This window comes from Pan troglodytes, chromosome X, assembly GCF_028858775.2.
Source record: "Pan troglodytes isolate AG18354 chromosome X, NHGRI_mPanTro3-v2.0_pri, whole genome shotgun sequence".
Classification (NCBI taxonomy): Eukaryota; Metazoa; Chordata; class Mammalia; order Primates; family Hominidae; genus Pan; species Pan troglodytes.
Genome location: NC_072421.2, coordinates 113,117,649 through 113,133,444, shown reverse-complemented (window position 1 = coordinate 113,133,444; position 15,796 = coordinate 113,117,649). Strand labels below are relative to the sequence as shown.

Genomic DNA, 15,796 nt, shown 5'->3' with positions numbered 1-15,796 from the left:
GAAAATGACAATTATGTAAACATTAAAAAGCAGGAATGGCTAGGCTATATTAATATCACATAAAGTAGAATACAGAGCAAAGAAAATTACTGGGGACTAGGAGTGACATTATGTAATCAGAAAACGATCAATTAGCTAAAAAGAAATGGTGACCCTAAATGTGTAAGCACCAAACAACACAGTCTCAAAATACATAAAAACTGAGCAGGGTGTGGCCGGACATGGTGGCTCACGCCTATAATCCCAGCACTTTGGGAGTCCAAGGCTGGTGGATCACCTGAGGTCAGGAGTTCGAGACCAGCCTGGCCAACATGGTGAAATTCTGTATCTACTAAAAATAGAAAAAAAAAAAATAGCAGGGAGTGGTGGTGGGCACCTGTAATCACAGCTACTGAGAAGGCTGAGGCAGGAGAATTGCTTGAACCCGGAAAAGGCGGTTGCCGCAAGCCAACGCCATTGCACTCCAGCCTGGGCAACACAGTGAGACTCTGTCTCAACAACAACAACAAAAAACAAAATAAAACTGATATGGCTGAAAGGAGAAATAGATAATTCTGTATGGGTAGTTTATTGAGGTTAGTGGCTTTTTACGGTTGTCTTGGACAGATGCTACAACAACAACAAAAAAAGAGCAGAACACATTCAAAGAAAGCAGAAAGATGGAAATCATAAAGATAAAACCATACATCAATAAAATAGAAAAACAAAAACAAAGAAACAAAAAGCTAGTTCTTAAAAAAAGTAATGAAATTGATAAACTTCTAGCAAGACTGACAAAGATTAAAAAGAGAGAAGACATAAATCACCACTGTGAGGAATCAAACTGAAGATATCATTACATATCCTGCAGCTATTAAAAAGATAATTAAGGAAATACTACGAAAACTTGATGGTCACAAATTCAGCAACATGGAAGAAGTGAACAAATTCCTCAAAATTCAAAAGCCACCCAAAACGCAATCAAGATTAAATAGATAATCTGAATAGCCCCATAACCATTAAAGAAATATCTCCAGGTTTGGACACTTTTACTGGAGACTTGCACCAAACATTTAAATAAAAATTAACGTCATTCTGAGCTTAGATGCAAAAATCCTCAATAAAATATTAGCAAATAAAATTCAACAATGAATAAGAATTATACACTGACCAAGTGGGATTTATTCAGGCATGCAAGGTTTGTTTAATCTTTGGAAACTAATCAATGTAATCCACCGTATCAATAGGGTAAAGAAGAAAATTTTATGATGATATAAATTGATGCAGAAAAAGCATTTGATAAAATCTACCCACCCATTCATGACAAAAATTTAAAAAATCAATCTCTCAGCATATTAGGATAGAGGGGGAATATCATCTTTATTTTCTTTAAGAGATGGAGTCTTGCAGCCCAGTTTAGGATGCAGTGGTTCTACCACAACTCACTGCAGCCTTGATCAACTGAGCTAAGTGATCCTCCTGCCTAAGCTTCCCAAGTAGCTGAGACCACAGGCATGCACCACCATGCTCAGCTAATTTTTTTTTTTTTCGAGATGGAGTTTAGCTCTTTCACCCAGGCTGGAATGCAGTGGCGCAATCTCGGCTCACATCAACTTCTGCCCGCAGTGTTCAAGTGATTCTCCTGCCTAAGCCTCCCGAGTAGCTGGTGGGACACATTATGGTGTCCACCACCATGCCTGGCTAATTTTTGTATTTTTGTAGAGATGGGGTTTCACTATGTTGCCCAGGCTGGTCTCAAACTCCTCATCTCAGGTGATCCACCCACCTTGGTCTCCCAAAGTGTTGGGATTACAAGCTTGAGCCACCGCACCCAGCCTCATGCTTAGCTAACTTTATTATACAGACGGAGTCTCCCTGTGTTGTCCAGGCTGGTCTCAAACTCCTGGCCTCAAGAAATCCTCCTACTTCAGCCTCCCAAAGTGCTGAGGTTACAGGTGTGTGGGGAAAAGATGGGGGATTCACCATGTTGGTAGAGATGGGGATTCACCGTGTTGCCCAGGCTGATCTTGAGCTCCTGAGCTCAGGCAGTCCACCTGCCTCAGCCTTCCAAATTGCTGGGATTACAGTTATGAGCTACTACGCCCAGCAGAATTCTGAATGTGTTGCTAATTTTGGTCCACATTCTTATTTGTTGCAATTAGTTTTTGGAGGAAAAAAATTGTGTGTCAGGTCCACTGCTTTATATGAACACTTAACTATCCCATGGTACACTCCTACAGGCTGTGGGCCCTGTATAGTGAACCACCCAAGAAATCAGCTCCTTTTTTGAAGAAAGGGCCACATGTAATATATCTTTCCTATCTTGTTAAAGAGGCACTTCAAGGCGTTAGGGCTTACAGAGAAGAACCTTTGTACTTCGACGAAGATGAACGTGAATGAGTATGGCAGATTCAAGGCATAAGACAGGTCTTAAGATGTAATTGTCCTTACTTCATCAGTTACCCTAGTATGTTTGCAGATTTGTCTTTTTTTCACTCATAAATCCTATTTTTATATTAAAAGAATTTATAATCTGAGACTGAACTCACTTTTTTAGTTATCTATATTTTGATCTTTTTTATTATACATATATATTTGCAAAAGTAGAGTTGTCAAATATATCCTTTTTTAATTTTATGTCTTGGGAATTCAGGTGATATTTAAAAAGGCCTTTCCATCTCTCAGATTATAAATGCAAAGTATTATATAGTATCTCTATGTAACCAAATCCTCAGTAGACTACACCTTATATTACTCATTCACACAAAGGCTTAAAAGGGCACTGATTGTCCACAAGGGATGATTTTGCCACCCAGGAGACATTTGGTTATGTCTGGAGACAATTTTGGTCAACACCACCGGGCATGTGCTGACATCTAGTGGGTAGAGGCCGGTAATACTGCTAAACCTCCTACAATGCACCCTTCTCCCCACCCCAACAGTTATCCAGCCAAAAATGTCATATATAGATGAGATTGAGAAGATCTACTATGAACCATTTCTCCTCTGTGACTGTTCAGATCCCCACTGTTTCAGGATATGTATGTCATAGAACATTGAAAAGACTGAGGGAGGTGGAAAAGAAAGAAAAAAGCAGGAACTGGATAAAGAAATTTTGGTAAATTGGAGAAAACCCTTTTACTTCATTTGTACTGTCCTTAATTCAGTACCTCTAATTCAGCTCCCAAAACTCAAATTTAACAAACACCATTTTACAGAATACATCAGAAAAACGAAAAGAAAAAAATCCTGACAAACATTGGCATACTTCCTAAGAGACAAAAGCATGAAGAACAGACTAATTATTATGTAAATGCCTTTATTTGAACTACTACATTGCTACCAGATTACATCACTTTTCAGAGTTAGAGTAACATAATACCTTGGAAACTATAGCAAACAGCTTGACAAAGCAAGAGTACATTAATTCCTACATATATACTTTTATTTTTAGTGACCACATTTCTTTGTTTTAGGTGTAAAATTAAAAAATATATTGTACACTTAGCATACTTGGCCTACCAAATCCCGTCTAAGTTCTGAGCACACTCTCTCCTCAAAAGTATCATATTCAACAGCATTTTAAATTTAGAGAGAGAGTTTGATGATACAGGTTTTAAAACAAATAAGCATGTATTGAACCAAGTGATTTAAGACAAAATATTTCAATTGTTTACAGCTTGGGTATGAGAGGGAAGATGCAAATTTAAGGTACATTTTTCTTCTAGCTACGATGTATGTTTTACTTACTTGAAGACCCCTTAAAAAAAGTAGCAAAATCAGCAGTCTTGTTTAATGTAATCAAAATATTCTTAAATGTACAAAAAAGGATCATGTAGAAAGAATACTGTAAAAAGATACTGATCTTAAGAATAAAAGAATAAGAAAAGCTTCTATTACATTCTGCACAGCCAGTTACTTCGGCAAATTTTCAGTACTACAAAGATAAGCAAAGGATACTCATATCCAAATACGCTCTGACCATAGTTCTCGAATAAGAACTAGCATACTGGATGGAAAGCAAAATTACTGTCTAATAATATTCATATCCCATCATCTAAGCGAGTCCCAAGAGAGGGACATTCTAAGAGGGCAAAAGATAACAGAGCAAGAAATAACATACAGCAATGGGAAATGTCAAGGGCAGCATTCTAGGAGGAGAGAGTAAAATGTTTTGGCTATGAGCACATTTCAGGCGTGCCTGACAAATTCAACTCTGACTATGGGAAAGAGGAGTTGTTTTTCTTAAACCCTTTCCCCTGAGGGCTCTCATGATGAGCTAGTCCTGTTAATCAAAATGAAAAGTCCTTTGAATGGCCAAGAGTTCCTTAAGCCATAAGCACTTCACCTGGAAATAGCTGACCTGCGAATCATGCACCTGGGAGCATGGCTGTTTTATTCAGATTGGTTATTTTACACTCTCTTCATTCCCCTGCCCATCAAACATGCAAACACAGTCATGACCATCTTGGGCTTTACTTCCACAAGGTCTTCAGGGAGAGCATACACTCTGGCTCCGATTCTTCTAGCCATTGACACTGCATACCTATTTTAGGGGGAAACAAAATCAGGATGAAATTCTTGTCAGTTAAGGACACCACGTAAGACATCTATTTCCTCATATATAATTATTATGCTGGGATGCAAAAATTCCATATTGATAGTTCCAATTAGAACAGTTTTGCTTTTTGTTTTCTTTTGATTTGGGTTTTGATTTCACTTTGAAGTTACAGTAGGTTTTTAAGCTCTATTATTTGGGGCTAATAATATTTATTCACTCTTTTTCTCCAATGTGAGGTGAGAATTAAGCTTGAAGCACCAACTTTATAATTACCTAGGCTGTCTATACAATCCATGTTAATATTCTCATTGCACACATAATAACACACACTCAAGTCATCTTAGAGATATGAGGTGGAAAATCATGCTAGATGCAAAACCCAAGTTGTTAGGCAGATGCAATGAATACTTCCAAGTATTCATGAGAGGGGAGACAGTCTACATGGTACGTGGACAGAGTGGCTGGACCAAAAACTAGAAAAGGTAGACGAAGGGACAGAAGAACTGAGATGTCCAGGTAGGGAAATTTTCAGGAACACATCTCAACTAATCCGTGAAGTATTTCTAGGTGTGTTGGAACCAGAATCTTTAAAGATAATTAAATCATCGAGTTTCTAGAAAAAGAGATTTCAAGAGTTCTTGATATATTGTGGATATTAGACCTTTGTCATATCTGCTAGAAATATTTTTCAAGGAAAAAAGAAATAATGTGCCTAACTCCAAAGTTTTGCAAGAATGCTTCTTAGCTGTTCGGTAATGCAGGACTGTGGATGGATTTTCAATGTCTAACTAGTAAGGTTTTCATGGGTCACCCATGAAGCCAGGTCACACTCTAGGTCTTTGGTGAAGAAGAAAATAGGCTGGTGGAAAAGACCTTCTGAATATTGTTGAAATGCAAGAAACTTTCAAGGCATAGTCTTCTGTGGAGGGCTAGCAAGCATTCTGTTAATATGGGAACTGACGAAGATAAATTCAATAAATGTAGTAAGAATGATCTATGCATAGTAAAAGAGACATAAGTGGATAATGCGTTTTTTAAAAAAAGAATAAGACAGACAGATGAACACCCTAAGCTCTTATTTTCCTTATTGTGAAGTTTTACCTGATTTGCATTAAAATACATGCTACATTATTTCTGTAATCCACTGAAGCAACAACCGACTAAGCACCTAGTAGGCCAAGCACAAGGCTAGGCTCTTATAATTTTTAAAAATTTAATCTTTATAAAATCTAAGGTAAGTATTATTGCCCCCAGTTTATTGATGAGGAATCTGAGGCTCCAAGAGGTTTCTCCCAAGGTGACACCACTCTTAAATGGCAGAACCTGAAGTAGAATTCAGATCTGTCCAGCTACAAAGCTGCGTTCTTTTCATACTATTAGCAGTCTCCCTTACTTGGCATTATTGTGTTTGTCATCTTCTGTTAGATTGCCACTCTTCACAAGGTCATAGTTTATACAGCCTGGCTGGATGGCATCAATTAAATCCACAACTGCCAAACTGGAGCTGATCGTTTTGTCCTAGTGTGAAAGGAGAACAAATCTGAGAATTTTGATACATACAAATTAACATGTGCTTACTTATATCAAGTGCCAAAAACAAAGCCCAGTGAATTCGTAAAGAATTGTGCCATTAGCCCAACACTAATTCTCACTCACAAAGAAGCCAAAAGTTGCCTTCCCAAATGATAGATGTTATCCAGCAAACATAATATTTAATAGTCAAATATGGATTCTGACCTTAAAACTCTGAATGGAAGTTGATTTTCCAGCTTCACTCAACGTTCTGTTCACCCAGTTCACAATGATGTCGTCATTGGCTTTCTGACCATCTCCAAGATCTTCCAGGACATTGAGGGTATATCTAAGAGAAGCAGCAGAAGAAAACGTCACCATCTACTTTATGAGGAAAAATGCAAACATCAGAAAGATGCTTTATCTTCCACTTTTTATATTTCTTAAACTTTTCTTCTTTTTTTTGAGACGGAGTCTCGCTCTGTCGCCCAGGCTGGAGTGCAGTGGCGCAATCTCCTGCTCACTGCAAGCTCCGCCTCCCGGGTTCACACCATTCTCCTGCCTCAGCTTCCTGAGTAGCTGGGACTACAGGTGCCCACCACCACGCCCAGCTAATTTTTTATATTTTTAGTAGGGACAGGGTTTCACCGTGTAGCCAGGATGGTCTTGATCTCCTGACCTCGTGATCCACCCTCCTTGGCCTCCCATAGTGCTGGTATTACAGGCGTGAGCCACCACTCCTGGCCCCTATATTCCTTAAATTTCAAGGACTAAAGATGTCATGGAAAGAGATTCACGCTATGTGAAAAAAATATTTCAAGCAGTAGTGGCTTGCTACTGATCTACTCTTTGTAGTGGTGAGAGAGGAGCAGATTGACAGTGCTTTAATGAGCAGGTCCAACAGCCCACTGTAGGCACATTTTGTACTATTCCAATAGCGGTAATGGCATAAAATAAGCTGTGCTTTGGCTGGTGCCCAGTCATAATGAATGCTTTTCAGCATTATAGTGATCTTCATCAGCATTACAGAGAGAGATCTTTATTTTCAAATGAGCATGAAGATGTTCATAATTTTGTTCTGACAATTTTTTAATTCACTGACACTAAACGAGGCCGAAATCTGTGTGTCAGGCTTCCTATTTTTTAAAAAAGGGACTAACCGTAGTTCTGCTGCCTAACTTGCAAGGAAGCATCTCCCACTTAACATCCAACATATATTCATTAATTAAACTCATTTCGGAGTGTAAATATAACATATTTCAAAAGTGTAGTTATCGACATGTCCACTTATTAAACACAGTAAGGACTAAATCACAGACCTGTATGATAGTAAAGACTAAACAGCTAAAATTGTGTACTATACCTTCTCATCAGCTGCCAGACTAAAGCTAAAGTCAGGGTTTGGTTCCCATCATTCAGGTCTTGCCCTCCAATGCCAACCAGGGAGAATTTAGCAGGATGCTTCCCTAATTCAACAGCATAGTTGCAGTTTTCTAGCTGCAAAGGCACAAGAGTAAATGGTTAAAGACTTCCATTTGTTTAATCTGCATACGTGTGTGTGTGTCTTGTATAATGCTAGGTATCAGCACACAAAAACAAATAAGACACAGTTTTGTCCTCAAGAAGCTCAGCGTCAAGAGTTTTAGAAACAAAAGAAATGAATCGAGAATAAAAATACTCTAACAAAGATATACAGCAACTTAATTATCTACCTTTTTCATGTTGGCTCCCAGTTTCGGGTATGGAGGTTTATTAACCTTACTCCAGTCAACAGGAACTTTAATTCGTTCATATAACTGTAAGATTACCAGGGCATCTTGCAGGTCACTAATGATTTAAAAATAATGTAATCAGTGTTTTCAGGAAGCTGGGACTTGACTTTCCTTAAAAACAGTAACACTACATTGTCAAACAAGATATATAAAACCATAAATAATACCCAAGACTCATATTTTCTATCAATCTGTGCTGAAAACAGAGCTAAGACCATCCCATTCATTTATAAGTATTTATTGAGAGCTTACTGTAAGCAAGGCACTGTTCTAGAGGCTGGGCCCACAGGACAAAAATCCCTGTCCTTGCATTAGAGTCAGAGAGATAGACAATAAACAAGTACATGGATAAACAAACAATACGGGGGTATTGTTTGTTTTGTTGACAATAAACAATTTTAGGGGTGTATGTAAGTGCTATTAAGAAAAAAAGGAACTAGGGTTAGGGGTTAGAGAGTAGCAGGTGGTAGTCAGGAAATCTTTGAATCAGTGACTGGAATACAGTAAGGATACGAGCCACTATATGCGAGCAAAGAACGTTCCAGGCTGAGAGAACAATGAACCAAAGTCCCTGAGTTGTTGTGGATGGTCTACTTAAAGGATTCCCTGGTCTCTGTTTCTTTCTTTTTTACCTTTCTTTTTTTTTCCCTCTTAGAGATAGGATCTCACTTTGTTGCCCAAGCTGGAGTACAGTGGCACAACCATAGCTCACTGAAGCCTCAAACTCCTGGGCTCAAGCAATCCCCCCCCCTCAACCTCCCAAACAGCTGTTTCAAAATATAAAGTATTTGCTCCCTAGGGTACTATAAAGACATTTATATATTCTATCACTTACAGTTAACGATCATGTAAAGGAATACTTAAAGCTTTTGTGTATTTGGAAAATGATGATGGAAATCACCACTTGACATTTTCCAATATAAATAATAGCTACAAATTAATATCTAGAAAATCTTTAGAGCTGTCATTATTTAACATCCATTCATGACATTTGTAACTGTTTACAATAGCAGTAGGAAGGCTTACGCATAGAGATGGTTTACGTGGGGATTGACACCAAGAGAGTTCATCCAGTTACGGAAGGTTCTTTCTTCACGAGTTTCTCCTGTTAAGAATATTCACAAAATTTACTGATTCATTAAACACTTTATGTATGTGCATATAGTGCCAATACACATATTTGATTATTTTATCTCTCTATTCAGATCTAGAAGTTTTCGATAATACGAGTTTCCAAGCATTCTTCTAAGTACATACATTCTCTCTAGGTACAGGCTTATTTTTAAAATTTGAATTTATTTTAAAATTAAAGAATACAACCTTATTCTAACCAGTTAAGCAATTTAGAGGTTTATGAACTTTTTATAGTCTCCTTCTCAAATCTTTCTCCAATATTTCCTCGAATCTGCATCCCTCAAAGTAACTGATGTTATCAGTTAAGTTACTGGTTTTATAGAAATATCAGTGGACACTCAATGAATTACTATTTGCATTATTTATTTATTTATTTATTTATTTATTTATTTTTGAGATGGAGGTTTGCTCTTGTTGCCTAAGCTGGAGTGCAATGGCACGATCTCAGCTCACTACAATCTCTGCCTCCCAGGTTCAAGGGATTCTCCTGCTTCAGCCTCCCGAGTATCTGGGATTACAGGTGCGCACCACAATGCCTGCCTAATTTTTTGTATTTTTAGTGGAAACGGGGTTTCACCATGTTAGCCAGGCTGGTCTCGAACTCCTGACCTTAGGTGATCTGGCCACCTTGGCCTCCCAAAGTGCTGGGATTACAGTCGTGAGCCACCGCGCCTGGCTGCATTTATTAATTTTTATAGACTACGCTTCACACATATATAATCTGGAAAAGGTAAACTCTGCCTTTCCAAAACTTAAAAAAAAATTAGTATATATTATCATTTGTTTTTTGAGGAGGTAAAGGTGAAAGCAGTTGGGGTTAGTTCCAGTTACATTGACTGTGGATGAATGAAACATAAATATATACTAAATTTACAGGTCAAACTGAATGCATATGTGCACTTTTTCCTGATGAGAGGATTAAAAAGTGGTCTAACCCTAAATATTAAAACTAAATACTGATTTACTAAGTGGCTTTACATTAAGCGACTCGACTACTTTTTATTTTTTTTATTTATTTTTTGAGTTGGAGTCTTACTCTGTTGCCCAGGCTGGAGTGCAATAGCGCGATCTCAGCTCACTGTAACCTCCGTCTCCCAGGTTCAAGTGATTCTCCTGCCTCAGCCTCCCGAGTAGCTGGGATTACAGGCATGTGCCACCACGCCCCAGCTAATTTTTTAATTTTTGGTAGAGACGGGGTTTCACCATGTTCGTCAGGCTGGTCTCAAACTACTGACCTCAGGTGATCCGCCCATGTCGGCCTCCCAAAGTGCTGGGATTACAGCTGTGAGCCACCGTGCCCGGCCTCGACTACTTTACTTTAAAAGTTCACTTGTATCGTACTTTCCTGCCAGTTTTTACTCAGCATCTGCCATCTACTTCTTGTAGATATAAAAAAACTTATTAAGTCTAGATTGTAAAATCATTGTGGCCTATGTATTTCTACTCTATAGTCCCACACATTCGAAATTGAGGTTTTTAGTTACCTTCTAATAGAGTCCAGTCAATATCCTGGTTCTCTGGCTTAGTTAGTGCCGGGTATTTATTAAACAGGTTAGCCACGAAAGCTAAGTTGAGTTTGGGGTTTCCACTGACAACATCAGCAGGGGTAACAAACTGTCTGCAACCTAATTTATCTGCTTGTTGAAGCATACTCTCAGCTCTCTTCAAATCATCTGTTTCCTGTTGAAACAAAATCGGAAGACTTTGTCAAAGGCCACACTAAAAATATAGAAAATTTCCCCACAGTCATAGTCTGGGTATACAGTTCTACTTTCTTTTAGCTAACATATGGTACTTATTATAAAATTGTTTTGAATGCAAAAAAAAAAAAAAAAAAAAAAAAAAAAAGGTTGGCCCTCTTGGAGATGCAGTACCTGTAATATACACTAGATGGCGCCAGATCACATAGCAAACTACTGAGTACATTTAACTAAATTGCATTAAGAAAGAAGTTACGTAAAAGGTTGGGGGAAACTCCCAGATTTTGTTTGAAAATCTGTAGAGAAAAATATACATTCACCATCTTCACTTTCTCTGGTTCCACTTTTCCTTTTTTCCTTCTCAATAGGAAAACAGCTTCAATTCTCCTTTTAAGCCACCTCAAGTTAAATATTCAGATATTTTCAGTAGAATTATGTTAAAATTTTTTTTCAAATGTACTTTATCTACAATGAATCTCAATTAATTATTAAATGTGAAAGGGTATTAACTGTAGTCCTACTTAAGTCTCCTTTAGAAAATGGTGTTCATTTTCTGTAAATTGTGGGTTCATTCTCTTCAACCTGGCTTATTTTATTTTATTTTGCTGATTTACTACTTTCTGCTTTGGAGTTTCTCCTCTTTTCTATCGGCTCTCAGCTGAACTTCACTGAAGCTTCTGCGTACTGTGCATTAAGTCAATGAGCTTCATGACAGAGCGGACTCCTTGGAACCCTGGAACTTCTGGGGCTGTGTTATGCAGCAGAAGGAACTAGAAAGGAGGGCACTGCTGCAGAGCGAGCTAGAGAGAGAGGAAGTTGTGCTGAGCTGTGGAAGTCGGCTTCCCTGGCTGAGGGAGAAGACAGACACCTTCATTCATTTCATGCTCAAATCCCAAGGGAAATGCTTGTGAACTGTTGCTTGAATTGAAGAGAAGCAGAGAATCTATTTCCACTGATTTCTTTTGAGCGTAGGGAGAATGGTGGAAGGCAAGACCAAGGATTAATCTCAGGGAACTGAAGGATTAAAAAAGGACGAAAGGAAGGGATTTTTTCCATTACAAAGACGAAGAGAAAAAAGTTAAATTGAAATGAAAAACAGGTAAAACTGTTCAGAGTTAAAATTAGGCCTTGGTTGGACGTGGTGGCTCACGCCTGTAATCCCAGCACTTTGGGAGGCCGAGGCAGAAGGATTGCTTGAGCCCAGGAGTTCGAAACCAGCCTGGCCAACATGGCGAAACCTCGTCTCTTAAAAAAAAAAAAAAAAAGACCCTAAAGCAGGTGTAAAGCTGAAAAAGATGAAGGACACTGAAAACCACGAGAACTGCATGAGCAAAGGCACCTGGGTGGTGGTGGGAAGGAAGGTTGGGGTGGGGAACACAGACTTTTGGGGAAGTAACACTGGCTAGATTTTAGAGCAAGATTTGTAGGGTGAGTGCCAAGCAGAACATTTCAGACTGAATTCTAGAGTCAACAGAAGAATCCTTGTCGGATTCTGAAGAGGGAAGAGACAAAAGAGTGTTTTAAGATCAATTGGAAAGGATTGACTAGAGAAGGGGTGTATCAGAATCGGTTAGCATACTGATGCCATTTACCCTGGTATCAGATCACATGGCTAGCCAACCCAGACAGCTCCCTTCTTGGACAAGATGGCCCCTCATCCCTACCAAGAGTGACCTGAGCTGAAGAGTTTTGCATTTAACATACAGACAGAAATGTAAGCACACAAGTCAGTTACAAATTCAGTTCTGATAAGGGCAGCATAAAAATGGTTTAGCCACGCAGGGCACGGTGGCTCACACCTGTAATCCCAGCACTTTGGGAGGCCGAGGCGAGTGGATCACCTGAGGTCAGGAGTTCAAGACCAGCCTGGCCAACATGGTGAAACCCCGTCTCTACTAAAAATATAAAAACTAGCTGGGCGTGGTGGTGGGCGCCTGTAATCGCAGCTACTCGGGAGGCTGAGGCAGGAGAATTGCTTGAACCCAGGAGATGGAGGTTGCAGTGAGCCGACACGGTGCCACTGCACTCCAGCCTCAGCAACAGAGTGAGACTCTGTCTCAAAAAAAAAAAAAAAAGAAAGAAAAGAAAAATGGTTTAGCCAATGTAATCCACTCCATCCTATGGCATAATAGGCTAGATATGTGGATTTTGTTAATTAGTAGCATGCATTCCATATCTAATGGGTACAAAAACCACAGATTCCTAGAAACTTGGGACTAAATAGTTCACTCTAACTCCTTACTTTATGGATGAACAAAGTGAAATCCAATTTTGAGAAGGAACTTGTCCAATGTCACTAAACAAATTAGTGACATAACCAGGGAACATGGTCTCTGAGAGTAATTCCCTAAATTAGATTTCATAGATTGGGAGTTTGTAAAACATAATCACATTACTCTCAACACAGGAATATGAATATATAGTCACTAAATCTATTACTGTGGTTATAATCCAAATACTTGGAAAAGGTTTTCATATAGTCACTAAATCTATTACTGTGGTTGTAATCCAAATACTTGGAAAAGGTTAGCTTCTAGTTACTTATTTCCCCATACTTGTTTTGAATATTTTATGCCATCCATATAAATCAATACCACAACAACGATGGAATTCACTAACAATCAAAATAAATCAAAGCTAGTTTTCTGGCCTCTGAATTACATGTACAGTAATACATTTTAAAATAATGCTTAAAATTGCCAACTCTACTTCATAAGATTATAAAAATTATTGTACTTATAAGAATAATTTTGCAAGATTGTAGAATTCAAAAGAGCACTTATACTTACATTGAAACCTGACATGTTAATATCTATCCGTGGTTCACCTTCCTTTTGTCCTTTTGGTGCGATTTGATTGAGAAGATGGAAATAGGCTTTGGAATCCTACAAAGAATTGAAAATGTCAGTCAGATCACAGTTACAAGGAATGAATGTATCCTATTGTCCCATGTTTGGAAGGCTATTTGCATTGGATTTTTTGAGAATAAATGGCACAAATCTCTGCCTTTTAATTTAACAGGTGTTTTCCCCAGAAAAGTCCATCTATCTGCCTTATATCTGTCTTGCATATGGATGAACTGGATTTTGACATGACTTCACAATTATTAAAGTCATCAATACAATAATGCTAATAAACATATAACCAGTTCTGTACCTTCACTGAATTACTGAAGTCAATAAGCTTGACAGACAAAACAAGCATTTAAAAAAGTAGGAGAGCAGAAATCCAGGAAGCATAGAAGAAAGAGAAAATAAACAGGTTATATCATTACAAAGCACAATGCATATACCACAACCTACGAAGAAGAGATTAGCTATGTTAAAGATGTATTTAATTGTAAATTTAAATGACAAAAACATTAAATGGTAAACATTTTAGTTGCTAAAATAACACTGAACCCTCTATGATCTGAATGTACTTAACAAAACAAAGGTCTCTTTTCGTTTTAAACCCCTGGACTAAATCACTTGAATGTTGTTTTCTTAGAATCCCAATACATAAAACAATGGGGTTGGCTCACAGTCAACATGAATTCAGGTTGTGTGGACAACTCCACAAAACACAGCTTGAAAACTATTGTACTTGCACAAACGCTTATTAAGAACCTTTACACACGTGTCAAGTAAATTCCTGCATCTTTGGAATGCTAGAGGACCGGAATTTGAGTCAAGATTCCTTAATCCTGCCATATGTGAAGACCACCTTCCAGCTACGATATTAATAGTTTCCTGTTACTGGGCTTTGAAGGTCCAGACAGGCTATGAAGGAGTGTTTCTCATAGTCTATGCGCATACTAACCCCTGAGGAAGTTACTCAATATGTGAATTACTGAATCCAATTCCTGAGCTACCAAATATAAATGTCTGGGAGCTGCCCAGAGAGGTGCCTTTTAAACCAGCTACCCAAGTGAGTTTGAAACTTGGTGCCATAAATGATTCTAAGAATGGGGAAAATCAGGTAATTGAAAGCTATTTCAGAGCAATTCATAAAATGCCAACTCCGATTCTATCATTTGGGGGCATAGCATTTACCTCTTAAGGAATAGTGTACTACAACTGTGAAAGTGCTTTCACTTCCAATTACTTGCTAAAGCTACATAAACAATTTATAATCTAAACCTATGCTCTTGAGAAGAACAAGTAAAGAGCAGACCCAGCAAAATCTGTATTTACTACCCTGAAAAGGGCTTTACAGGTGAAAATTTGAACTTGAATACAGATAAACTGGAAGTTAGTTTTCACATTACCAAACAATTATTTCCTTTTTAAAAATATTGATGGCCGGGGGCGGTGACTCACGCCTGTAATCCCAGCACTTTGGGAGGCCGAGGTAGGCAGATCACGAGGTCAGGAGATCGAGACCATCCTGGCTAACACGGTGAAACCCCATCTCTACTAAAAAGACAAAAAAAATTAGCCAGGCATGGTGGCGGGTGCCTGTAGTCCTAGCTACTCAGGAGGCTGAGGCAGGAGAATGGCGTGAACCTGGGAGGTGGAGCTTGCAGTGAGCCGAGATGGCGCCACTGCACTCCAGCCTGGGCGACAGAGCGAGACTCCATCTCAAAAAAAATAAATAAACAAAAAATAATTTAAAAAATAAAAAATAAAAAAATTCAAAGCAGGCTTCATTTACAAAAATAAGATTTTCTCTTTACATTTAAAATATATCCCACTACATAAAATCCATTTACAGTTGGCTTGCTGATTTTCAGGAACGCATCTAGTGCATGAAGCAAAATATACCTGGATGGCCAGGTACCATGGCTCACGCCTGTAATCCTAGCATTTTAGGAGGCCGAGGTGGGAGGATCACTTGAGCCCAGGAGTTTGAGTGCAGCCTGGGCAACACAGTGAGACCCCATCTCTACAAATAATAAAAAAATCAGGCCGGGCACAGTGGCTCATGCCTGTAATCCCAGCACTTTGGGAGGCCGAGGTGGGCAGATCACGAGGTCAGGAGTTTGAGACCAGTCTGACCAAGATGGTGAAACCCTGTCTCTCCTAAAAATACAAAAATTAACCAGGCGTGGTGGTGGATGCCTGTAATTCCAGCTACTCAGGAGGCTGAGGCAGAAGAATCTCTTGAACCTGGGAGGCGGAGGTTGCAGTGAGCCGAGATAGTGCCACTGCACTCCA

General features: G+C 38.8%; 1 protein-coding gene across 4 annotated transcripts in view; it reads right to left on the bottom strand.

Annotated features, from left to right (window-relative positions):
* Positions 1 to 3,281: 3,281 nt before the first annotated feature.
* The window catches only part of PLS3 (plastin 3), an 89,536-nt gene continuing 77,021 nt past the window's right edge, over positions 3,282 to 15,796 (bottom strand). For 2 of the 4 annotated variants that reach the window (XM_016943364.4, XM_016943365.3), the window contains exons 9-17: positions 13,815 to 13,841; positions 13,448 to 13,543; positions 10,443 to 10,638; positions 8,851 to 8,929; positions 7,765 to 7,879; positions 7,416 to 7,549; positions 6,278 to 6,401; positions 5,934 to 6,058; positions 3,282 to 4,525 (exon numbers count right to left, since the gene is read on the bottom strand). In XM_016943364.4, coding sequence (XP_016798853.1) covers positions 4,393 to 4,525; positions 5,934 to 6,058; positions 6,278 to 6,401; positions 7,416 to 7,549; positions 7,765 to 7,879; positions 8,851 to 8,929; positions 10,443 to 10,638; positions 13,448 to 13,543; positions 13,815 to 13,841 — 1,029 coding nt within the window. In that variant the 3' untranslated portion in view covers positions 3,282 to 4,392. The remainder of the gene's footprint in view (positions 4,526 to 5,933; positions 6,059 to 6,277; positions 6,402 to 7,415; positions 7,550 to 7,764; positions 7,880 to 8,850; positions 8,930 to 10,442; positions 10,639 to 13,447; positions 13,544 to 13,814; positions 13,842 to 15,796) is intronic. The other 2 variants (XM_016943366.4, XM_016943367.3) reach the window with 1 other exon arrangement.